This window comes from Lampris incognitus, chromosome 1, assembly GCF_029633865.1.
Source record: "Lampris incognitus isolate fLamInc1 chromosome 1, fLamInc1.hap2, whole genome shotgun sequence".
NCBI classification, from domain to species: domain Eukaryota; kingdom Metazoa; phylum Chordata; class Actinopteri; order Lampriformes; family Lampridae; genus Lampris; species Lampris incognitus.
Window position 1 is genome coordinate 15,976,810 of NC_079211.1, and position 27,137 is coordinate 16,003,946.

At 47.9% G+C, this 27,137-nt stretch overlaps 1 protein-coding gene across 1 annotated transcript in view; it reads right to left on the reverse strand.

Moving 5' to 3' along the window:
- tenm1 (teneurin transmembrane protein 1) overlaps positions 1-27,137 on the reverse strand; it is a 231,774-nt gene that overhangs the window by 32,674 nt on the left and 171,963 nt on the right. The window contains exons 24-25 of the mRNA XM_056289538.1: positions 26,569-26,589; positions 8,464-8,696 (exon numbers count right to left, since the gene is read on the reverse strand). Of these exons, the coding sequence (XP_056145513.1) occupies positions 8,464-8,696; positions 26,569-26,589 (254 nt within the window). The remainder of the gene's footprint in view (positions 1-8,463; positions 8,697-26,568; positions 26,590-27,137) is intronic.

The window sequence follows — 27,137 nt, forward strand, 5'->3', positions numbered from 1 at the left end:
CAACTTCCTTCAAACTCGTGTCGGCTGCTCTCGCTCTTTTACACGCTGAAGCCTCGCATGGATTGCGTTACCTTCAGGCCGCGAAGGAGACGCAGGGAGAACGCTTTTGGTCGCTTGGCTGCAGGCGCCCGGATGGGCCAGAGGGGTCGCTGGAGAACGACGAGTCCCCGAACACTACACCGATCCACACCCGCTATCCCTCGGGTAAGGGTGGCCTAATGTATGGGTAGAGGCTAGTTCCCATCGATGCAGAGAACGGTCAAATGAGCATGCGCAAGTACTCGTTGCCTCCGTTGTTTGGGTAGGTTAAGGTTAGGGTTAGGGCGGGGTTAGGGTTAAAATTAGCTAATCAGACGCAGAGTAGGGGTGGGTCTTCCTAGAATCCTAGCGCCTGGATGCTACGCGGGGCGTGTAGAGGCATGGTAGAGGCATTTCGCGCATGCTCAGTTGACCGTTCTCTACTCCATTTCCGGTCTCTGCATCGATGGGAACTAGCCTCTACCCTAATGAATGCCTTACCCCGTGGACGCTCTGGCCGTGACCGGTTACGGCTAGTCTGGGATACGAACCTCCGAGCCACATGACAAGCGGGTTGCAAGAACGGCGGTTTATTCTGCTCGGCCATCAGAGCGGCCTCAACACTTCCTGTTTTGACTGCAACCTAGGTAGGGGAAGTTGTTCCTTTACAATTTTTTTTGCATCTTTTGGATTACCAAAATTCTTTTAATAACTTTTGATCATGTCATCGCTGCCCGATTCAAGTCAACCGTAGATGGGAGCGGCGCGTATGCACGGCTGACTCAGATCGGGCAGCGACGGAGAACGGCGTTGGTCGAGCGAGCTATAGAGCGAATGAAGGGAGGGAGCGGCCGTAGCGAGAGCAAACGTTTTGTCAACGGTTTCGAGTCGCCGCAACCGCGGTTCTTCATCACACACACACACACACACACACGCACGCACACACACGCACGCACGCACACACACACACGCACGCATAATCCCCTCCAGGCTAACTTGTCTGGCGGGGATAATAAGGAGAGGCGTGTATTTGTGGTGGATCTTTGGTAAGCAGAAATAATTCATGTTTCTAGTAATAAATTATTAATTAAAGCCCGTCAGAGCAGACACCGGCTTTGTAATTAAAAGTGTGAATCAGAAAACTGTGACTCATCATAATAATCAGCCGCGAAAGTTTGTAACATATTAACCCGCATTAATTAATTATCGACAGTCGCCTCTTCACGGTAGTAGTTTCCAACTTCACAACCGCGGCATGTTGAGGCTACATAGTGTGGAGCAATGACGGACGAACATGCAGTAGTTCTACGCACAATTTTTCTCTGAATAAACTTTTTTTCCCTTTTTTTTTTTTGGTCCAAATATGCAGCTTGTCAGTAATTGCCTTGTTTGATACCAAAAGAGAGATCCAAAGCAATCAGAGAGGAGGGAGACAGACTCAATTATGAAAGCAATTGAAATGCTTTGGAGTAGAAAGCTCTGTGAAAGGCTGAGGGGTTGGGATCAGTGTGGAGCGACTGCAGATTATGTCTCAATGTTTAGAACATCAAACAAACACAAGGCGGTCTATCAATAGAGGCTCTTTCACCAAGCACACCAGCGCCGTACACCAGCGAGACTGGCGGAGGGGGGAAATAGGATCCAAGGGTAGAGAACAAGTATGTTCTTCCCCCTACACCCAAACTACTGCACACTGCAGTTCCTTATATGGGGCCTTCGCCTGAGCAAAACACCTCTTGTGTTAAAACAGAGACATCCGCAGCACTTCGGCCCATCTCCGTCACGGGGTGTTAGTTATGCCGTGAGCTAGAGTCCTTTGGAGACTATGCCCCCCCCCCATTTTCCAAAAGAGCTGTTGGAGTGTCCTCGGCGCTGTAGATAGAGGGTTAGATTAGAGGGCTGGCAGGTGAGTGTCCTGCCTGGGATTTTGGTCTTTCTTCCTCTCTGAGAGCTGCGGGTCATAATGGTGCCCAGGTGCAGACACGTACTGGACCCGTCTCCTGTCCCAAACACTGGCAGATCACTCACGTGTGTGTGCTCAGGTCGATAACCTGGCACGGTGGCCACACACACACACACACACACACACACACACACACACACACACACACACACACACACTGACATGTGCATACATACATGTACACGTATACACATGTAGGGACACTGCAGTCTCAAAGTTGAGACAAAGTCTCTTTCTGCCACTATCACGCTACATATTCATCACTCCTGTCAGTGGTCTGAAAAAAAAATCAAATAAGAAAAGACATGCAGTGGATGCTACTTTCTGAGCCCACACACACACACACACACACACACACACACACACACACACACACACACACACACACACACATTTGATCTAAGCCAAAAGGCTGAAAAGTGACACACACACACAAACACACACACACACACACACACACACACACACACACACACACACACACACACACACACACACACACACACACACACACACACACTTGATCTAAGCCAAAAGGCCGAGAAGCAATACACACACACACAGACACACACACACACACACACTTGATCTAAGCCAAAAGGGTGAAGAAGCAGTACACACACACACACACACACACACACACACACACATACATGCATGCATGCAGACGCACTCGTGCACCCATGAGGAGAACACACAGAAGCAGGTGCGAGTGCGGGTGTGAGTACATGTGTGTGTGTACATGTGTGTGTCTGTGTGGGGGGATTTACCTGGAGTTATTATACATAATTTATTCCTCCACAGTGACAAAGCTCCACTCCCCCTGTCAGCTCGGCTGCTCCCCACGGAGGCTGACAAGCCAGCTGCCAGCAGCGGCCATCTCACCCGTTTAAAGGGACACGCGTGTCACATGTCACGGCGCCCGCACTCGCATTGACACTGTCAACCTGACACACCTTTAAAAAGGCAGCCCATAACAGACCCTCAGCTCTTTCACTGGGAGAGAGGCGAGGCGGCACCCAGGAGCCGAGAGACCGGCTACTGCATTAAGCAAGGATAAAACTGTCAGTTATAAAGAGACACACACACGCACACACACACACACACGCACACACACACATGCACACACACACACACTCATGTAAACAAACAGAGTAGCGTGGACGCATATGCTGAGCCTTTGGCCTTGAGCCTGCATCTCTTATTGACTCAGGCCTTCATTACACACACAGTGAGTTTCAGTAATCTCTCTGAAGCTGCCATACACACTCCGACTACAAACAAGGCAGCTATTAGTGGGCAAAGCATTATAACCTGTAGATGTAGCTAAACAGCTGGTGTTCACTCTCACAGGGAGGGGCCCATTTTCAGCTCCAAATACATTGGCCTCCTTTATGCTCTTTGACTATGACTTCTGGGGTCTGTTGGTTGCAACGTCGCTTGCCTGAACAGGTTCGGTTGCGTGAGCTGCATAAGAGGCTACTGATAGGACTCGGATCAACTATTACTGAGAGTTTGGCACTGTGTTTCAGGGGGGCCAGGTCCATATTTTCCCGCAATGCCACAACAAAATGTCCGTATGTCATCCATCCAGTTATCTATCCATCCATTATCCAAGCCGCTTAGCCCAATTAGGGTCGCGGGGATGCTGGAGCCTATCCCAGTAGTCATTGGGAGGTAGGGTGGGGAGACACCCTGGACAGGCCGCCAGTCCATCACAGGACCCACACACACACATTCACACCTAGGGACAATTTAGTCCAAATTTATTCATTTAAAATTTAAAATTTAGTCCAAGGACATGCATGTATGGTGAATCATTAATAGCAGCAACAACAAAATCTGCACATAAAAAACAACTTTTACTGGTGCAATGGGAAAAAAAATCCTGGATTCCCCCCCCCTTTTTTTCTCCCAAAATGTACTTGGCCAATTACCCCACTCTTCTGAGCCTTCCCGATCTCTGCTCCACCCCCTTCTGCTGATCCGGGGAGGGCTGCAGACTACCACATGCCTCCTCCGATACATGTGGAGTCGCCACCCAGTGAGCAGACACATTTGGGCCTAATCTGGGGCACTTTTGGTACTTACGGCTCAGTTACGGCACTGGCAACCGTTGCGTGGGCCAGACGTGGCCCAAACGTAATGAACCGGGCTTGACTTGGGTTGCAGCACATACTATGTGGGCCAGATGTGGCCCAAGTGTGGCTGAGTTGGGGCAGCCCCTCTCACCCTGGGTCAACGCTGTCATTCAAGGCCAAATGTGGGCCGTGAGATAACTGCGGAGGTGGGCCATACTTGGGCCAAAGATCCTTTGCTATCTGGGGCAGCCACTTCTGTTCACCTGACAGAGAGGAGTTTCGCCAGGGGGGGACGTAGCGTGTGGGAGGACCCGCTATTCCCCCCAGTCCCCCCCCGAACAGGCACCCTGACCGACCAGAGGAGGCGCTAATGCAGCGACCAGGACACACACCAACATTCGGCTCCCCGTCCATATGCTCAGCAACGCTGTGTGACATCACTGCTTCACAGCTTCTTCCTCAGCAAATCGAGCACGACTCCTCCTCACAACAGTTAAGGGATAAACAGAAAAGTTTCTGACGAGACTCGTTGTTGCTGCTCACTGATCCATGTCCGCTGCGCAAAACTATTGCTGCTCCTCTAATTACCGTGGACACTGCGGTGACAAAATAAGTAGCTTTAGAAATAGCACGACCTCATGGCATCTCACTATTTTGCGTTATTACGGAGTATGCCGCTGTTTGCCTTGCTGTGTGATTAATTCATGTGTGTATCATTAATGCAGGAATGTCCAGGGGCAAAGACAAAAGCTCAGTCAATGTGAAACCAATCACACGAGCAGGCTGCAGCAAAATGTGTGCGCACGTTGCACACACAAGCAAAACGATGCTTAAAACACAAGAACACAAGACACACATGCACGTGCATGCACGCACGCACAAATGCAAAAGAGCGAATCTTGGAAGGGAGAGTACAGCGTGACAGCATCAGATGCCCTTGTTTTGTGGAGTAGTGCTCGATTTTAAACCAACAGCAACAATGATAGTTGACCCTTTGAGAGAGAAGACAGCTACGGGGCCAGTTTAATATGCAGATGAGGGAAGGGACCGCCGCCTGCTGCAAGATTTAGATACAAAAAACAGAGTTTTCTCTCATATACATTTCATTCTCTATCCCTGTCTCTCCTTTTCTCGTCTCTATTTTCCCCCCTCCGTTATTTTCTGCTTCTGCCTCTCTCTCTCTCTCTCTCTCTCTCTCCCTGACGCTCCCTTTCTCTCCCTTTTAGAGCTCTCTGTTTCTCCCTATCAATTTAATCCTTGCCCCCTCTCCCTCGCTCAGTCTCTATTTTCTGAGACGCAACAATAATTTCACACTAAATGCAGCGGGAGCCAGAGGTAGGACAACAATAGCGTGTTCGTTCTAAAGTTATATCACGGAGCGGCTGGCATGGCGGCGACGCAGCCCTGAGCGCTCCTTTAACCGCGCTGTTACATCTGGCAGAAACCGTTTGGAAACAACAGATTCAGGAAATGTGAACTGCGGAAAGGCTAGCTACGCCAGCAAGGCTCCTTGGAGGACATTAGCAGTCATATGGCTCTTCTTCTAGGGCTGGGCTTTGGGACCAGTGTTTGCCTTCCTAATGGATCGAGCACAGTCTTGTTGACAGCATTGAATGGCTGACTCACAATCGATAGAACACAACCCAGGAAACATTCCTATTTATGCCGCGCTCCGATGAATGTGATCGGTACCTGCTGTGTGGGGATATTCATTCAGCTAAGCTGCTAACGCGTCGACCGTAGACCAAGGCTGATAGCGTGCAGCACGGAGCCCGGCTGTCCTGCTCTGAGTTTGGTGGCAGATTGGAAATGTGCCCAGCGGACAATCTCCACCCTTGGTTGTGTCTGTTTAGCTCTCTGGCTGCTCAACATGTTAATAACCATGGCCGGTTTAAACCCCACTGCTTTACTCAGCTCCCCTGCCTCGCTATCTCCACTCCGATGGCATGCCTCACAGCCGTGGGGCCGAGCGAGGCTGGGGAAAGCCTGTTGTGTGTCTGTCTGTGAGAGAGAGAGAGGGAGAGAGGGGGAGAGAGGGAGGGAGAGGGAGAGAGAGGGGGGCAGGAGAGAGGAGGAAGGAGAGAGGGAAACAGAATAGCGAGAGGGAGGAAGAGGGAGCAAAAGGGAGATATGTGGTGGCAGCATGTCAGCTTCTGATAAGGGCATTAGTCTGCCCCCTGTGGGTCAGAGTAAGAGACTGGCGCTGCAAGCACCCACTCACTTGCAACACACACACACAGACACACACAGACACACACACACACACACACACACACGCAAACAAAAACATACACACGCACACGCAAAGACTCAAAGACAGACACACGAGCCCAACACCTCTCTGTGGATGTCAGCTTTGCTGTCTGGGACTAGTCAACAAATAGTAGATAAGACCCTTGCACAGCAAACACCAACAACCAAACTCCCAATCACTGGTGTCACTCTGTGAACTAAGCCCCAGTCCACACACACACACACACACACACACACACACACACACACGCAAAACAAAAAACAGACACATTTATTTGCAAAATGAGCCAGTTCCTCTGTATAAAACAACCTCTTCATGTTGCGAACAGAAGGGAGTCCGGAGACGCGAGCCAAGGCTGTGAGGTCCCATGGGAATAACGCCTCTTTCATGTCGGACACGGAATCCATCCTAAATGGAGCAAGGCCTTTTATTTACCCAACTAATTGACTGTGGATGTGCATGTGGAGCCAATTCTAAACAATGCCCTAGATCTTGTATTCACAAGTGAGCATTTGAAGGACACAAGATAATCCTTGCAGCTTACGCTATGGAGAAACTATGGACTTGGGCAACTGTGCTGAGCTCAACAACACTGCAACAATGTAGGCTGAATCAACATCATGGATTACTATTCAACAACTGTTTACCGCGTTGCAACAATACGGTGCGTAGTGGCGGGCCTACAGCAGCTATATCAAGGCCGGGGCGAAGAGATGATTCATCGATGAGAGACGAGAAGGGGTTGAGCGGAGATAGACGGGAGCACGGGGAAAGAGGAAAGGCTCTAATTTGGAGCGAGGAGCTCACCAGAGGACAGAGACAAGATCAATGGCAGAGAATCACAGAGCCGCAGCTTCAAAAAAAGTAACTGACTGGCACTTCTCTGTGAAGTCTACCACTGATTACCATTGGTGAACAGAGGGTGGGGGGAAAGGAGGAGGAGAACAGGCTACAGCAGCTGGGTGATGGGGAACTGGGGAGCTCTAGGCAGAGATCTCCAGAGCCTTTATAAGAGCTGGTTAGCTGAAGCACAATAGCCATAGAGTAGGAGAAGTGTCTGTGAAGTGTATTGAATCAGAGAGTATAAAATAACTGACCCTGGGTGCACAGGAGGAGTCTAGGGACCAAATCTCCAATTTGTGCATGAAGGCGAAGCTACAGCATGTTCTTGGGTATGAAGGGCAAACATAGAGGGACTAATTGCTGTTAGATCATCTCTCAAATTGTGTCAGGGATGGACAACATCCCTGAGGTTCTCATCTTTTCTTCTTCTTTTTTTTCTTATTCTCTCCCATAAATCTTCAGGAAACTGAGAATTAATATCTTGTGAGAAGAACCTGGAAAGCCAGAGGATAACAATTTTTTTTTGTTGGTGCAACCGGATTTTTGCAGTAATACACAGGAGGGTATTTACTGTCACTTATATTTCATGAATGGAGACACTTCTATAGCACCTGTACTGTTCTCTTCTATACAGTGTATTGATTCCTACTGGCTCTCTGCCTCAAACTTCAGCTTGTCTGCACATGAACTGAGTATGACTGACAGGAGAGGCCATGGAGGGCTGTGGGTGTAGCTTGAGTGACGGGTCCGTGGATAAATCTCCAGTGCCAACTGAAGACTAAAAGGTGGCCAGGTGTGTGGGTGTGATTGGTGAGAGAGGTTGACAGAATGCTTTTTTTCCTTCCCTGAGGCAGATACTTTTTCTACCCATAAAAACCCTTCAAGCCCAATCCTGATGTATTTCCTCTGTTGCTCCTTGTCTATGTTTGACTCATTAAATCAGAGTCACAATCATAAACTCTTTTTACTTGGCTAACAAGTTTTGATATACATCGCCAGGAATTTGGCTTCTTGGGTTACTGAATGGGAAACCCAACACGATGAGTCATTGCAAAACTGATATAACTTTAAACGGATGTAAATTAGGAGATCTCTGTATGTTAAAAAATTGATATCTGTGTGTGTATATATTGCAAGTATTGCAAACATCAAATGTTACTTAGGCTCATATGAATGAAAGCGATATCATCACAATTTCACAAAAGCAGGAAGAAATACTTTCTTTCTCTTTGCATGCGTATGGCTACAGTACCCAACTGTGTATTGATTTTGCAAGTGTATAAGGGTTTCAGGTCATCCCCTACCTCTGGGGTTGTTGAGTGCTGCTTCGGTTGCCTTCCTGCCCTCCCCACAGTGGCTCTGGTCAAAGGGAAGACACTGCTCCCCGGTTCCAGCCATAACCTCCATGTTGCGGGCCGGGTCTTTAGGTTGCCCAAGGTTCCTGACCCGGTACACCCTGCGACTGCTGGTATCAGATACATACAGAACCTCCCCCATTGGGTCCATCGCCAAGTAGTACTTGTGGGCTGGACTGGTGCTGGGGAAAAGGTAACACAAGGTTAAACCGAATTGTTCTTTTGAGAAGAGGAAAGGCGGTACCACGGAAAACACAGAAAACAAAGGGATAGCTGACATTCATTTTAATAAACTTTCAGGCACATATGATTTTTTTTACATCATGGTACTATTATGTATGGTACTATAACGTTATGGTACTGTTTTTTTAGAGTGCATAGTATTTCTCTATGATGAATACTACGGTCACTATCATATGATGAAATTATACAAGGCATAACACATGAACTAAAACGGCACAGATTCTGAATTGTAGTAGGTATTTGGAAGGAAACGTTTTACCAAGAAGCATAGACAAGTCCAAATTATAGTGCAATGGGATTAAGAGAAAATATAATAAAAAAACTTAATTCACTCAAATGTAAATTGCTGTTTTTAGCTATATTTTTGTGTTGTCCTGTGTTCTATTTTTTGTTGTTGCTTTTTTTTTAAAATTTAGTATGAACCTACCTATGTGTCTGAATAAAGTAAGATTTTAATTTTTGAATTGAATAAAGAAAAAAAACATGTTTTCTTATTTCAATTTTATGTATTTATTGTTATTTTTATTTTTGGTTGTTGGCGTGCATTTGACCCCTGAGTTTTACAGAGGATGTAGACATGCCACCTTGGGCCCAGTAAACCATCTAACCCTATTTCCCGAACTGTTAATCACTGTTTTTTTTATTTTTGTTTTTACTGTCTGGATGGTCCTGCGACTTATGTTCCAAAACGATTACAAAACGATAATTTTGTCGAATACGCTGCATTTCAACCATGGCCACTGGATGGCACTGTTTAACGTTGTGGCTCAATTGAAAATACTGTAACGTCCATGCACGTTACAATACTGTACCACCCATAGAAATGTAAACTACTAATAAGACACGTTAGCCTCTAGCTAACGGGTCTCACCCTTTAGTCGAGCGGTTAGTGATGTCGCCTTGTGGTGCAGTACACCGTATCGAATCCCGCACCGGGCAAGAAAATAACCGGTTACAGAAATAAGAATGAGAGTAGAACGGACATTGAACCGTTTTCCGTGGTCATTTGAATAGTTCAAAAGAAAATGACGAATGCTGTGAGTTGTTACGGTGCCAACACACGCCAGTGGGGCCATAAATGTTCGTTCTACTCCACCGCTCATTTGGTCGTCATTGCAAAATCGCACCTCAGCGAGACCGCCACTCAAAAAAGTCCGCGACTTGCCGCAAGTCAGTTGATACGGAAGTTGGCCCGCTACAACGGTCAGCTGTTCAAATAAAAATGGCCGCCTGCTATACTGCTTTGAATGGGAATGTCCTTTATACGCTTTCGATTTCTATGGTACCGCCACAGAAATGCGATTTATACACTGCATCAACTTGTAGTCGGGGAAATACGGTAATAGGTTTAATTTCTCTCTGATAAAACTGTTTAGTCTGTTTCTTTCATGAATCCTATTATATGCGCCAACAGAACAGAAAGGCGGTGAGCTCAAGATACTGCAACGACGAGCGGTGCGTTTAGGGTACAATACAAAAATGTAGCGAGTGGACATAAGGTCGTTCATTCTTTTAATGAACCCTCCACAATCATTTTAATGAACAGGTGAATGTTTTCATCAACCCAGCCTGCTGCCTTAGGATAGCATAACGTTCTGGCACCATTCTGCCTACTCCATGTCTTCTTTTCTTTTCTTTTCTTTTCTCGTTTTTTGATTGAGAGCTGTGCTCTTCATGGAAGAATGCTACCTGCCATTAATATGCGGTCCATTTTTCTTTAGGAAAGAACTGACTGACTATAGTCTACAGTCCATTTGTTATGGAATATTTCTGATTTTCAAAAGAGGAATGATTTAGGCTGTAACCTTGTACTTGCGTAAATGGGTGAACGCATTTCAACATTGCAAACAGCACAATGTTTTATTGGCACAAAACAAAACATCTGCAGGCCTGTAACCATTCCTGTAAATTTTGCCTTAAACACATATCCAAGGCATACCCAAAGTTGCATTGAAATCTGTTCTTGAACCATTTAGAGTGCATGCATAGTTTTTGGTCTCTTTTGAAAGGTAACACTCTGAAGCCCCCCCCCCAACAGTCAGACTCACTCTAAGTGCTACTGGCATTGAGTGATAGAAGTTTGAATATACTGAAGTCGAAGGTTTTTATTTCCGCCTGGAAGTTTGTTCTTTTTTTGTAAACAGATGCCTGCAGATGACTATAGTTGGGACTTATTAGCTGGAAAACAAAATGGAACCACAGCATGACTCCTTACCTAGTCCAAGTTCACATTTGATAACAGTACCACAGAAAATTAATATTTTGTCCATTTAGAGACTTCAAAAGACGCTTGGTAACAACTACTGCTCCCGTTAGGGGGCGCCGCAGCGGATAATCCGTTTCCATTTCTTCCTGTCCTCTGCATCTTCCTCTGTCACACCAGCCACCTGCACGTCCTCCCTCACCACATCCATGAACCTCCTCTTTGGCCTTCTTCTTTTCCTCTTCCCTGGCAGCTCTATATTCAGCATCCTTCTCCCAATATACCCAGCATCTCTCCTCCACACATGTCCAAGCCATCTCAATCTTGCCTCTCTTGCTTTGTCTCCTAACTGTCCAACCTGAGCTGTCCCTCTAATATACTCGTTCTTAATCCTGTCCTTCTTTGTCACTCCCAGTGAAAATCTTAGCATCTTCAACTCTGCCACCTCCAGCTCCGCCTCCTGTCTTTTCGTCAGTGCCACTGTCTCCAAACCATATAACACAGCTGGTCTCACAACCATCTTGTAAACCTTCCCTTTAACTGTTGCTGGTACCCTTCTGTCACAAATCACTGCTGACACTCTTCTCCGCCCACTCCACCCTGCCTGCACTCTCTTTTGCACTCCCCTTTACTTTGGACAGTTGACCCCAAGTATTTCAACTCATAGCCTTTGTCACCTCTACTCCATGCATCCTCACCACTGTCCTCCCTCTCATTCACGCATAGGTATTCTGTTTTGCTCCTACTGACTTTCAAAAAAAGACCCTTGGTAACCACAGTAACATCCCTAGGATCTGTAGTGTAAGCAGAAATTATAGTGTTGGTGGGTACAGAGAAAATCAGGTGGGCCTAGCCTGTCCAAGACCAATCATACTTAATAGGTTCTGAAATGAATATGCTAACCAAAATAGGCCATTACGACTATACTTGCCTGAATGCACAACAGTTTAATCATACAAGGCTTATACATCATCAGAGATAATGTTACACGCACCAAGACGAACATTAACAACATCGCATTGCTTGGCACGGTGGCCACATATTCACACACACACACACACACACACACACACACACACACACACACACACACACACACACACACACACACACACACAGCTGACAGACACAACAGCATTGTTAATAAAGTGTATCTATCAGGGTACACACAGGGCTGCTGACACCGGGGGAACACTGGGTCAGTTGTCCTGGGGTCTGGGTCAAGAAAGGGTCCAATTCCAACTGCTCCCGCAGCCACCGCCGCCACCGCTCCGTCAGCCCTCGGCGCGCACGATGACAGACACCGTATAGCACTGCTGGAGCAGGGGGACCCGCGTGAGCCCGGTCGGAATTGAGGTCCAGACTAGAAAAGAGGCTTACATACACACCACCTATGTTTGGGCTGTTTAAGGTCCCAGTATGTATTTTTTCCATGTAAATCTCATCAACAGTGATCCGCTCAATGCTAGCAGAGATCCGCTGAAACTTGACCTCACAAGCCTGGTTAGTATGGACACACTCTACCTCTGACAAAGTACCTAGCCGGGTTCTTGGTTGTAACCAGATATCTTCTGGTGAGAGATTCACCACCTGCATTGGGAAGGACTGGCCCTGTGACGACACAAGAGCAGGAACAACTATCATCCCATGAGGTAGTGGTGCGTTCATGGGTTCTAACAGCATGCTGCGGGCACCTTTCTCTGATCTAGGTGCTAACCCTTTTGCCATTATTGTAGCTACTGATGAGGCAGGTATGTGTACCGTTGTGGCGGACACTAGGGGCTATGCCTCTCACCCAGCAGGACTGTGAGCTGGGGGCGTGGTTTACGTTCCCGGGCTGGCCGGTGCAGGGTTGTTCCTGCTGCAGTTGGTTTTTGGAGTTGAGGAATAAACATCAAACTCGCCTTGGTCTCATGTGTTTTTCCTCATTCCTGCCACATTGGTGACCCCGAATTGAACATGTTTGGAGCAGAAGATGTGTGTGAATCCACTTCGGCCGCGCCGCCCCGACTCTCACAGCCGGCCGTTCTCGCCGCGGCTGTGAAGCTCCCAGAGTTCTGGCAGAGCGACCCGGCCTCGTGGTTCCAGCATGTCGAGGCGCTGTTCCACCTGCGTGGAATCTCCGCGGACGACTCCAGATACTATCTGGTCGTCGCTGCGCTGGATCAGCAGTCCACACGCCGGGCCATGCAGCTGTTGCGCGCCCCTCCGCAACACGATAAATACGTCGCCCTCAAACATCTTCTGCTCCGGAGGTACAGCCTATCTACCGCAGAGAGGGCAGATAGAATCCTTTCCCTATCCGGTTTGGGCGACGGGACGGCTGTGGATCTCATGGACAATATGCTGTCGCTGCTAGGCTCAGACGAAGGTGGGTTCCTTTTCCCGCACGTTTTCCTGCGCCAGCTCCCGTCTCCTGTGCGCGCGGCTTTGGCTAACTCCCAGTGTCTGGCCGCTGGTGACTGCCGAGGTTTGGCTGAGGAGGCCGATCGGGTCCTGCTGGCTACCAGGCGGTTCTCTGTGCAGAGTGTGGCATCGGAGCCTCTGCAGCCGACGTCGGAGGACGCGGACCCGGCAGTGGTGGCTGAAGTGACTGCCCGGAGACGGCGCGGGAGAGGCCTCTGTTTCTTCCACCAGCGGTTCGGCGGCAAGGCGAGGCGCTGCGTCCCTCCGTGCACGTTTGAGGCGGCGGGAAACTCCCGGGCCAGCGCTCAGTAGCAGCTGTCGGCGCTGGCGGACGTAGTGAGCTGCTCTTCATTAAGGACACGATGTCAGGAAGACGGTTTCTGGTGGACTCAGGCTCGCAAAAGAGCCTACTCCCTCCTGCTAAGACAGACAGGTCGGCCGAAGGCGGTGGCCCACAGTTAAGTGCAGCTAACGGTTCGTCCATTGCGACGTTTGGCACAAGGTTGGTGACTGTTTGCTTCCACGGGCGCCATTTTGAGTGGGACTTTGTAGTCGCCGCCATTACTGTTCCTATTATCGGCGCGGATTTTCTGTGTGCTAATGGTCTGCTGGTTGATGTTTTAAACCGCCGTTTAATTGATGCTGTGTCTTTCGCCACTGTTCCGTGCGAGACAAGGGGAGCCGGGCCGTTAACACACGCTAACTTTTTAGCATTAGGGGATGTTTTTCAGCGCTTGCTGGCGGATTTTCCATCGGTGACTACACCTGCCTTTTCCACCGCGGTTACTAAACACGGGGTAGAACATTTCATTCCCACTCTGGGACCGCCAGTTTTTGCGCGCGCGTGGCGCCTCAACACAGTAAAATTGGCTACAGCTAAGGAGGAGTTCGCCATCATGGAGCGTCTGGGTACAGTGAGGCGTTCCAACAGCCCGTGGGCCTCGCCGCTTCACATGGTGCCCAAGGCGGATGGGTCGTGGCGGCCTTGCGGCGATTTTCGCCGCCTGAACAACGTCACCGCCAATGACCGCTATCCCATCCCACACATACAGGACTTTCCATACGCCTGGCAGGTACCACTATTTTCTCTAAGGTGGACCTGGTGCGCGGCTATCATCAGGTTCCCGTGCGCGCAGAGGACGTGCCCAAGACCGCAGTGATCACCCCGTTTGGGCTTTTCGAATTCATGCGCATGCCTTTTGGCTTGAAGGGGGCAGCGCAAACCTTTCAGAGGCTGACGGACTCGGTGTTGCGTGACCTTGATTTCGTGTTCGTTTATCTCGACGACATATTAGTGGCCAGTCCGTCAGCTGACGAGCACCTGGCGCACCTGAAACAGGTTTTCCGTCGTCTGGACGAACACGGCCTGATAGTCAACCCGGCCAAGTGTCAGTTTGGACTGCCGGTGATTGACTTCTTGGGTCACCGCATTTCGCCGCAAGGCGCGGTCCCGTTGCCTTCTAAGGTGCAAGCGGTGGCGGAATTTCCCCGCCTGGTCTCTGTTAAGGCATTGCAGGAATTCTTGGGAATGGTGAATTTCTATAACCGTTTCCTCCCTCGCGCTGCCCACCTCCTTCAGCCACTTTACGAAGCCCTGCGGCTTAACAAGGCTAACGACCCTGTCGACTGGACTCCCGAACAGGTCCAGGTCTTTGACGGAGCTAAGTGCGCCCTGGCTAACGCTGCCCTCCTCGCCCATCCCACACCCACGGCGTCCATAGCTTTAACAACCGATGCGTCTGACATAGCCGTGGGGGCTGTGGTTGAACAGCGTGTGGCGAATGCGTGGCAGCCACTCGCATTTTTTAGCCGCAAACTGCGAGATAGCGAGCGCAAGTACAGCGTTTTTGACCGGGAGTTGCTGGCACTGCACCTTGCAACCCGGCATTTCCGCTTCCTGCTGGAGGGTCGCCCATTCACGGCTTATGTGGATCATAAGCCGCTGACTTTTGCCATGTCCAAGGTGACTGAGCCGTGGTCTGCTCGTCAACAGCGCCACCTAGCGGCGATCTCCGAGTTCACAACGGACATTCAGCATGTGGCCGGGAAGTCCAACCCTGTTGCTGATTGTCTGTCGCGTGTGCTTGTGTGTCCTGTGCACCTCGGTGTGGATTTCTCCGCTATGGCTGCCGACCAGCCCAGTGACCCGGACGTCCTTGCCCTTAGGTCAACGCGTACCGGTCTCAAGCTAGAGGACGCTGTGATGCAGGAAGGCAGTCCTGCCCTCCTCTGCGATGTCTCCACCGGCTGTCCCCGCCCCGTTGTTCCAGTGGCCTGGCGCCGTCGAGTTTTCGATTCGATTCACTCCCTCTCGCACCCTGGAGTTCGGGCATCGGTGAAGTTGGTCGGTTCCAAGTTCGTCTGGCCTGGCCTCCGCAAGGACGTCAAGGGGTGGGCAGCTGCATGTGTAGCGTGCCAGCGCGCTAAGGTCCACCAGCACACTAAATCGCCCCTCGAGCCGTTTCCGATCCCGGCCAGACGTTTCGACCACGTGCATGTGGACCTGGTGGGCCCTCTACCTTCTTCACAGGGTTTTACGCACCGGCTCACAATGGTAGATCGGACCACCAGGTGGCCAGAGGCTGTCCCTCTATCCTCCACAACATCCTCGGATGTTGCACGCGCTTTTCTTTCCTCCTGGGTCGCCCGTTTCGGCACTCCGTCAGATATCACCTCAAACAGGGGCCCCCAGTTCGTGTCAGAGCTCTGGTCGGCACTTGTGCGATCCTTGGGTGTGCAGGTACACCGCACTACCGCGTATCACCCTCAGGCTAACGGGTTGTGTGAACGTTTTCACCGGTCGCTCAAGGCAGCGCTGGGCGCTGCGCTCTCAGATGGTAACTGGGTGGATCGTTTACCTTGGGTTATGCTCGGGTTGCGTTCGGCTCCTAAGGAGGACCTCGACGCGTCACCTGCTGAGCTGGTGCTCGGTCAGCCGCTCCGCGTCCCTGGGGAATTTTTGCCTGGGAGTTCCGCTCCTCGACCCCGTCCGGCCGTTTATCCTTTTTTGTCCGACAGCACTCGGGTTCCAGGCCCCGTTCACCACTGTTTTCCGCGGTCGTTCGTGCCTGCGGAGCTCATGTCGGCTCGTTTTTGTACGGCACGATGCTCATCGCTCACCCCTCCAACCCCCATACGATGGTCCATTTCGGGTTCTTGAGACGGGTCCTAAGGGTTTTGTGCTAGATATGGGTGGGCGTAGGGAGCGTGTCACGCTTGATAGGCTTAAACCGGCGCACAGGGTGGCAGGCGAAGTTGTGTTTCCGGCCCAGGTTCCCCGTCAGGGTCGTCCTCCTTCCAGGACCCCGGCAGTGTCTTCATGGGTTCAGCGTTCTGCTTCTCAGCCGGCTTTGGACTGTGTTTCACCTACTGTTTCGGCTGAGGGACGGCGCAGCCGTTATGGCAGGCTGCTTAAGCCTCCAGTGAGACACTAAGTTTCTTTCCAGGAGTCCCTTCTGGGTGTTCGGGGGGGGGGGGGGGGCTGTGTGGCGGACACTAGGGGCTATGCCTCTCACCCAGCAGGACTGTGAGCTGGGGGCGTGGATTACGTTCCCGGGCTCGCCGGGGCAGGGTTGTTCCTGCTGCAGTTGGTTTTTGGAGTTGAGGAATAAACATCAAACTCGCCTTGGTCTCATGTGTTTTTCCTCATTCCTGCCACACCGTGTCCTTTCCAGCTACTCTAGCGACGGTCATTTTGCCCACGATGGTAGCCCTTTGCATCTGCTGGAATGCCTCTCTCCAATCTGACTGTAACTCTCCACCCAAAGTAGTTTCAAACTCACCCTGTACTAGCTGCCGACATCGACTAATAATATTCATTCCTATGAGGCCTGGCATATTTGGAGAATTTGGAGGTCCCTTTATCACCAAAAAACCACATTCCGGGAGCATCACTCCCAGGGTTTCAACATCTAACTCCAGATACCCTAGATATGGTATATCTAAACCATTAGCTGCCGTGATTTTAAGCCAACCGGAAGTAGAGAGCATATCCCCATCCTCCCTACACAGGTGTTCTCTAAAGAAACTCTCAGAAATAGTGCTCACTTGGCTTCCTGTATCTAATAAGCATGAGTCCACAACACCTCCAATCTTTAGTTGAATGACAGGGCATTTACCGACTGCGCGTTCAAGTAGTCTGGTGCGTGTAGGGTCATTGATTGAGCCTCTGGGCTGCCCCCGCATTGCCTGGCTCACGGCAACCGAGGTCTGGAGTTTCCCTGAATAGCAGGCGTTGTAGGATGATTCACCAGGATGCGCTTTATGGCTCTGCACACACTTTCTAGCAATGTGCCCCACCCCATTGCACTTAAAACAAATTGGCTGGCCATCTTCCGTAAACCTAGGCTGTGTTCTAGGTCTAACAGCTGGTTGCTCGGTTTTACATCTGTCACCAGTGAGTTCCTTCACAGCCTTGGTCAACTCACCTATGGCCTTTCCCTGCTCAGCCACTACTTAAAGCACATCTTCTAAAGTAACAGTGCGCCTGGTTGGTTAACAGCAGAGCACTGGGTATCAGCTACAGCTTCCGATGTTACATGTCTATTCTTGACTAGCTTTACCACACCAGTTTTTGGATCCTCCAGTGACCAGTTAATAGCTTCATCTCTCACCTCGACGAGAGTTGACCGGGGCTTTTCTCTCACAAGTTTACGAAGTTCCCTTCTAAGACTTACATCTCGAACACCTTCAACGAACTGATCTCTGATGACAACCTGTTCATTAGGAATTGCATTTGGTGACAACTTCCTTATATAACTCAGTATCTGTGACAGAGCATGTGAGTAGGTACGAAGGTCTTCACCTTCAGCTTGCTTACGGCCATAGAATGTGTGTAATAACTGGGCAGTACTTCGCTTTTCTCTAAATGCTTCTCTCAAGTACGTGAATAAGTCTGCTGGTTGCCTGGGCTCAACCCCCATCCGAAACCTCACCTCTTCCAAGGCTGGCCCTCTTAAAAGAGATATTACATAGTCCAACTGTTCCGCTGGGGTTTGATTTCTGGCCCTTATCACCCTCTCTACCTCCTCCACGAACTCATCAACTTCTCTCCCATCTGTACTCACATCGCCACTAAATGGGTTAATGTGGCGTTCCCTGGGTACATACACATACGATCTAGTTGAATGACTACTCAGATCGGATATGGCTGCCATAGCCTCACTATGCTTCCTACCGAGGTCTTGGTAGTTGCTGCTGAATCTCCTCCATACTATCGTCAGCATCACCCTCTCCCATTACAGAAACAGAAATGTCATCACCATCAACAGACATTGTGAATGTTCACAATAGGCACAGTTCAAAAAGTTCAAAGAGTTCAGTCTTTTATCAGTGCGCAATTCGTGCAGGAGGAAGGATACACTGTGGTTCAGCTGGAAACTGTCTCTGGACGACAATAACTCAGCGCGGGGTTGACACTGGATGCAGCTGGGCTTGTGACTCTCCAAACCCCCCAAAATGCTGCTGTAGTGTGGTCCTCTGGTCCAGCAGGCTGATCACCAACACTTCTCGTCAGTCTATCCAATGAACCTCCACGAAGCCAGGCAAACTCTCCGCAGAACCTGTCTTCACCACTACTGTATTTCATTCAAAACAAAAATGAAACCAAACTCCTAACATTCAGACACCCCACTCCTGGTACCAAAATGTGATGGGTCCTTAGGGTAATGAACTCACCGGACAACACAAAATTCTATTTTGGGGTTTTTATTCTGAATGCTGCCTCACTTCAATAGGAGGACAGCGGTCGATAGGAGAATAGAAAGAAATAGATCACGACTGCATGAAAATAAAATATACAAATGAAAATGTACCCAAATGAAATATATACAAATGAAATACAGTAGTGGGCTTTTGCAGCCACGTTTCAAGATGGCCTCCTCAGCATGGCTGGCCAAGAACAGCTACAGCAAAACTGTCTACCCCGATGCAGACTGCTATGCATCTCTGTCCACCATGCTTCACCCCGCCCTGGCTCTGACTGACACTAGGCGTCGCACGTGTGACGTTATAACCCTGCGTCGAGCTTAATCTCTTAAAGGGGCTGTACAGAATTTCATTTCACTGCAGGAAGAAAGATCAGTTCTTTACCACCCGGCTACATAAATCTAATGTATAGTATGTTTAGGTAATTAAATAACGAGTTTGTTATCAATTTTCCATGGACAACTACAAAGCATTAAAGTTGGGATTCGGGAATGATAGCATGTCTCTCATATGATTGGATTTGGTGGTGGGGCTGCCCTTTTAATTAGCCTGTATTTAGATTAAATTGTGTGTGGGAGAGGAGAGCTGTTTTGCCATATGCAAATGGAACAAGCATTGTGTGTGCCCACCCAGGCTCACCCACAACTATGCAAGAGCCAAGGATAAAAAGCCTACTAGTCTTGAACAGTTGAATGTGCAGTCATAATTTTGGGCTCTTATGAAAGGGGACACTTAAAGGTTTCCTATCCCATATCCAGATTCACTATCAGTATTGCTGACAGATTAACTGAACACATCATAGTACTTTTTTCCCCCTATGAAACTTATCCACTAAAGTAGCATCGCCACGTTTTCAGAAACTCATTGGCCATACGAAGTACCAGTCATCAGCATAATCGGTTGCAATTGACTTCGTCTTTACAGGAAAGAAGAGGGGCAGGCATTTCCTTTCAACGTCGACACTCATTGGCTATTCTGCCTTACAAAGCCTAAGTACAGTAGCTACGCAAAGGTAAAACTGAGAAAAAATGGCTTTAAAGTGTTTTAACTGACCAGTCAAAATGGGTTATAAGTATATTGCACTAACTGTACATGTATTCATGAGGTAATTTTTTATGCCCCAAAAAACCATGACGTCTTATTTGAACTTTGACCCCAAAAAAAGGTAGTCACTGCACTGCCTTTGCATTGCCTTAAATGTTTCTAATAGAAATGCAAAAGTGAAGTGCAGCAACAATGTTGTTGTTTTCTTTCAGCTTTTATATTGTCTTTTCAGTGAACAAAACCTATTTCAATACTGATTTTGTTATAGCTGTTTTTAACAGTATTTACCAACTCTACCAATGGATTTGTGCTTGTTTAATTTAGTCTGGACAAATAGAGAATTTTAGACTTGATATTATAATGAGCTCATAGTTTAGTTTTAATATTTATTTCACTATTTTGCTTAATAGTAATTTTATATCAATTAAACTTTGCATCACCACCTTCATTTTCATCATCATTGTCACTGTCATCACTGTTGTTTTCTTGATGACATTAACAATAATTTCCATCATCCTTGTCTTTTCGATTTAAGACAAGGAATAAATAAAAGTCTACATTGAGTCACAGTAAAGTTTGTTTATTACATGGCTCTAGGCAGAACACAATGTCTGGTTCCTTCTCTCCTACGCAGTTACTGCAGCAGTCACGTGACCTAACTTAGATGGGTAGAGCGCGAAATCTGCTGGTCTGCCAAGGATTTGAGTCGAATTTTGTAGTTACTGCAATTTTTATACATTTTTTTTCTCTAAAAAAAGCAAAATTGAACTCTGAAACTTTGTCACAAGATAAAACAGATATCAAGATGTTAATTTTTAGTTATAACTCAATTTTGACCAAAAATGTAGTTAGTGCACATTACATTAGTAAATTAGTACATTAGTAATACATTAGTAGTTAGTGTTTTGGATGGCAGTATTGTAAGCTGTGGGCACGACATAGAAGCTCCTATTTGGTCAGGTCAGATGTCAATTGAAAGGTTGGTGTGCAGCGGCCATTTTGATACCAAGATGTGGCTAACATTTACATGCGAACTGGAGTTATGATGGAGAATCCGTGGAAGATTTGGCACATCTGCCTGCTAATTTGAAATGATGCAACAGCAGTCTGTGGGTATTTGCTGATGTAATTTTGTGTTATGGACTCAATATTTTATTAGATTAGATCATCTTGGTGACTGCAAGGTGGTGACAAGGAAGAACCTAGCTAGGCAGTATCGGGTGGTGGTTTGTAGGATGATTTTGGAGATCAAGAAGAGGAAGAGAGTGAAGGCAGAGCCAAGGTTCAAATGGTGGAAGTTGAAGAAGGAAGACTGGTGTGTGGAGTTCAGGGAGGAGTTAAGACAGGCACTGGGTGGTAGTGAAGAGTTGCCAGATGGCTAGGCAACCACTGCAGAAATAGTGAGGGAGACAGCTAGGAAGGTACTCGGTGTGTCATCTGGACAGAGGAAGGAAGACAAGGAGACTTGGTGGTGGAATGAGGAAGTACAGGGAAGTATACTGAGGAAGAGGTTGGCAAAGAAGTGGGATAGTCAGAGAGATGAAGAAAGTAGACAGGAGAAAAGGCATATAGTGAATTGTATGAGAGGCTGGACATTTAGGAAGGAGAAAAGAACTTGTACCAATTGGCTAGACAGAAGGACCGAGCTGGGAAGGACGTGCAGCAGGTTACGGTGATGAAAGATAGAGATGAAAATGTGCTGACAAGCAAGGAGAGTGTGTTGAGAAGGTGGAAGGAGTACTTTGAGCAGTTGATGAATGAAGAAAATGAGAGCGAGAAGGCTGGATGATGGGATAGTGAATCAGGAAGTGTGGTGGATTATCAAGGATGAAGTAAGGGCAGCTATAAAGAGGATGAAGAGTAGGAAGGTGGTTGGTCCAGATGACATACCTGTGGAGGCATGGAGGTGTTTAGGAGAGATGGCAGTGGAGTTTTTAACTAGATTGTTTAACATAATTTTAGAAAGTGAGAGGGTGGCTGAGGAGTGGAGAAGAAGCATACTAGTACTGATTTTCAAAAATAAGGGCGATGTGCAGAGCTGTAGCAACTACAGAGGTATAAAGTTGACCAGTCACAGCATGAAGATATGGGAAAGAGTTATAGAAGCTAGGTCAGGGGTGGCTAACCATGTGCCATGAAGAGCCATGTGTACGCAGGTTTTCATTCCAACCCGTCTCCACACCAGGTGATTTCACTGATTAGCAACCCTTCAACCAAAGAGGAAGAACGTATCAGTGAAATCACCTGGTGTGGAGACGGGTTGGAATGAAAACCTGCATACACATGGCTCTCCATGGCACATGGTTAGCCACCGCTGAGCTAGGTTAAGAGGAGAGGTGATGATCAGCACAGCAGTATGGTTTCATGCCAAGAAAGAGCACTTCAGATGAGATGTTTGCTTTGAGAATGCTGACTGAGAAGTATAGAGAAGGTCAGAAGGAGTTACATTGTGTCTTTGTGGATTTAGAGAAAGTATATGACAGAGTGCCGAGAGAGGAGGTGTGGTATTGTATGAGGAAGTCGGGAGTGGCAGAGAAGTATCTTCGAGTGGTGCAGGATATGTATGAGGGCAGTGTGACAGTGATGAGGTGTGTGGTAGGAGTGACGGATGGGTTCAAGGTGGAGGTGGGATTACATCAAGGATCAGCTCTGAGCCCTTTCTTGTTTGCAATGGTGATGGGCAGGTTGACGACCAAGATCAGGCAGGAGTCTCCGTGGACTATGATGTTCATGGATTGTGATCTGTAGCGAGAATAGGGTGCTGATTGAAGAGAGCCTGGAGATGTGGAGGTATGCACTGGAGAGAAGAGGAATGACAGTCAGTAGGAGCAAGACGGAATACCTATGCGGAACGAGAGGGAGGATAGCGGAATGGTGAGGATGCAAGGAGTAGAGGTGACAAAGGTGGATGAGTTTAAATACTAGGGGACAACTGTTCAAAGTAATGGGCAGTGCAGAAGGGAGGTGAAGAAGAGAGTGCAGGCAGGGTGGAGTGGGTGGAGAAGAGTGTCAGGAGTGATTTGTGACAGAAAAGTACCAGCAAGAGTTAAAGGGAAGGTTTACAAGATGGTTGTGAGACCAGCTATGTTGTACGGTTTGGAGATGGTGGCACTGACGAAAAGAGAGGAGGTGGAGCTGGAGGTGGCAGAGTTGGAGATGCTAAGATTTTAATTGGGAGTGATGAAGAAGGACAGGATTAGGAATGAGTCTATTAGAGGGACCGCTCAAGTTGGGCGGTTTGGAGACAAAGCAAGAGAGGTAAGATTGAGATGGTTTGGATGTGCAGAGGAGAGATGCTGGGTAAACTCATCTTTTTGCCTTAGTCTACAAGTTGAGTTCTTTACAACCTGAACTGCATGGCAGGCCGGTTCCTGTCTCAATGAATTTACCAAGCACTGTTGTGCCAACGAGATTATAGCGTATAGATTATTGACTATTGCAAGCTGTTCTCTTCTCTCACATCTCTTTTCTCTCTCTCTGAATGATGTCTTCTAATTTCTCTTTTTCTGTGTGTGTATGGTGTGATGTGAGTCTCCCTTGTGTGCACATGCAGTCTGTCATCCTCCCAGGTCTCCATGGTGATGGTGGGTACCACCTGGACACTGCTTTGCATCACCCTCATCACATTTTCTTTTTTATAAATCCATATAATTTTGTTATCCTGTTTTAATGTTATATCCTTCTCTCACTAAGATGTGTGACTTTTTTTTTTTTACATGGTGATGCTGGTCGTGTGGCTCGGGTCCTGGGCTGTTCCGGTGGCGTCTGGACACCGCTTGGCATCCTCCTCATCATACTCTTCACATATTTTATAATTCCATTATAATTCTGTTATCCTCTTTCAAGGTTGTATTCTGTAAATTGTGTAAACACAACATCCATTGCACGTTGTCTGTCTTGGGAGAGAGATCCCTCCTCTGTTGCTCTCCCTGAGGTTTCTTCCTATTTTTTCTCCCTGTTAAAGGGTTTTTTGTTTTTTTTTAGGGAGTTGCTCCTTATCCGAGGCGAGGGTCCAAGGACAGGATGTTGTGTTGCTGTAAAGCCCCTTGAGGCAAACTTGTAATTTGTGATATTGGGCTATACAAATAAAATTGACTTGACTGTATTGGGAGAAGGAAGGATGCTGAATATGGAGTTGCCAGGGAAAAGGAAAAGAGGAAGGCCAAAGAGGAGGTTTATGGATGAGGTGAGAGAGGACATGCAGGTGGCTCTTGTGACAGAGGAAGATGCAGAGGACAGGAAGAGATGGAAATGGATGATCTGCTGTGGCGACCCCTAATGGGAGCAGCCGAAAGTAGTAGTAGTAGTAGTAGTAGATCGTGTGGACCTTTGCCAATGTAACAAGACCATTTTCATCAGGATGTTATTGATCAGTGGAGTACTAGGAGGCTTCATAGGTGAGCTGCCTCAATTTTGTAATTGCTGGCTTGTTTGTTGGCAGTCTGACAGAGACGTTGATTGTACCCGCTGTTGTGATTGTATCTTGAAACAGCTTGCACCCATCAAATGACAAGAATATTAGCTTTCCAAAGATATGTCGCATGAGTATCCACTTAAACATAGCAGATGTGTGCATAGCATAGTTGTGTACTTAGCAGTCAGACTGCCGGATTTTCAACAAAATGTGATGTGAACTGCGTCTTGCGAGAGCAAAAAAAATCACGTCCCATCAAGTCATTTGATTCTGATTATCTAAAAAAAAAAAAAAATTCCCCAAAAAAGTTCATGTCTTTCAAGAAGGTCTAAATAAAGTCACATGTCATGAAAGAAAACCAGTCCATGACACACGCCGCAGTTCTGGCACATCTGTTTACAGAACCCTGCACTGAACTGGACATACATAATTCAAACCTGATCACGGGGGAGTTATCCGGCAAGTTCGAAAGTATGCTAGGGCTTCTTGCTGCCAGCATATCATATTTGCTGGGGCTCGACTGGACACACTGCGCCGTGCATCATGACTGATTACGAACTGCTTCACCTGTCCTCATCTCAATTAGGTTGCTCACAACTCAGAACACATCCATCCAGCGGAAGGCAAACAAGAAACAATAACGACAATAACGCCAGCGGCTCCTCTCTGACCTCCCCTGTTCCCTCCTCGAATAATGAAGCGGCAATCACAGAGGGCCGAGGCATTGATCAAGCCGGCCCCGGCTCTCTCTGCATCCGCCGCCCGTGCTCTCAGATGATACTGGAGATGACTTCCTAGCCTGTTTACTTTGCTCTCCACTGAAACTCTTGAAGTGAAGGAACAGACAATAGTTATACGGCAGCTACACTGCATATTGTCTCCCCTCGGAGAGTGCCTTGTTTTGAAGCCCCCGTCGGCTGATAGGCACTTTGCTGAGAAGAAAGTGGAGCGAAAAACCTTTGAAAGCTGAATAGAAATGAATAATTAATATATTTTACTTGGGAGAACAATAGTATAGAATAAAGGAGGGGAGCTAAAATGCTGCTAGCGGTAAAAAGCTGCTGGAGAGAAGAGAGGAAGCAGAACTGAGGGTGAGAGCAAACAGAGTGCCTCGAGAAGAATCCATTTCACAGATGTGCGGCAGGAACAGATGATGGAGCGCGCGCGTAAATTGCAGCCGCATTTTCAGTTTCACACCTATGAGCGTACTTTCAAACATGCACCTGTAAACAGCTCCTTTGCAGGTTATCCCTGTCGCATGGTGTAAAGCTCTGGCGTGCCAGAGATATGGCATCTTGACAAATCCTCTCTCTTTTCAAATCGGATAAGCCCTCTTTCACTGTCCCCCCCCCCCTCTCTCACACGCTCTAGTACACAAAAACACACATGTACATACAAAAACACTAGAGTACATAAATCCTGATGGTGACACAAACACACAAACACACACTCACACAAAGAGACAGACCCTTTAACATCTGTCTAATCTTCCTGTCTAGCATGGTGTGTGGAGCTGACGCTATCATCAGGGCCTGGTGCCGGGGACGATGCCAGGGCCGTGCCCAGCCACCGTCTTTTAGTCCAGCTCAGGAAGTGAATGAACCGCAACATCCTCCAACCCGACCTCGCGTAATCCTCTGGAACATGAAATCCCTGTCCTTTCGGTCCCTTTCCAGTATACAAATTTAATATCGTCATCCAGGGAAATTAAAACAGGAATTTGATGGATCTAACCTCAACACGAGTTGCGTGGAGATTCGGAAATGGGCCGCGTGTGAGGTGCGGTTTGGAGTCACACAGAGGACAGATGCGAAAAAATACAGTATGACGGCTGAACCGCATTTGAACTGGTTCAGGGCAATTTGCAGCAGACAATTAAGGAAGACGTTCAGTGTGGCATTTCTCAACAAGCCATGTCCTGTCTTTTCACTGAAGATGTACTGCTTTGCCCTGTGTTTTATTTATGGTGTGTGTGCATGTGTGTGTGTGCGTGTGTAGTTGTAAATGACGGGAACAGGAAATGTTAATCAATTCTCACCTGTGCCTGGTATCCCGGTTCCTGTTAATCAGCCATCAAGGGGTGTTGAAATAGAAGAAGAAGAAGAAGAGGGGGAAAACATTTTATGCAACAACATTTTAAACTCTATTAACACGAGTCCACAGCATTTCACGGGTAACCAGAAGTAATTTCCCTTCCCATAAACCAAGATTAGGCTTAATTTAGGCCAATGCGTTATTCCACATTAAATATTAACCTGTATAGGAAGCTTTTTGGCATTTCCTCCCCGAGGACTGTAAAGTATCAAATACAGACACGACGAAACCGCCGTCTGAACCAGAAATATTAGCGAGGGGTACAACATTAACAGAGGGAGCGAGGGTAAAGTTACATAAGGCAAATGCTTTACAGGGCAAATGACTGGAATCCCATTGAGATGCCATGCTCGAGAAAGTGCAGAAACAGAGAGCGTAGTGCCTGAAGCACAGCAGGCGATATCATCGCCATAATCCACAAAACAATATCTTTGTTTCACGGTGAAGACTTTCACTCTCTCTCAAGTGCTAAACAGGTAGATTAGTGTCTCTGGTATCTGAATCTCACAGGAA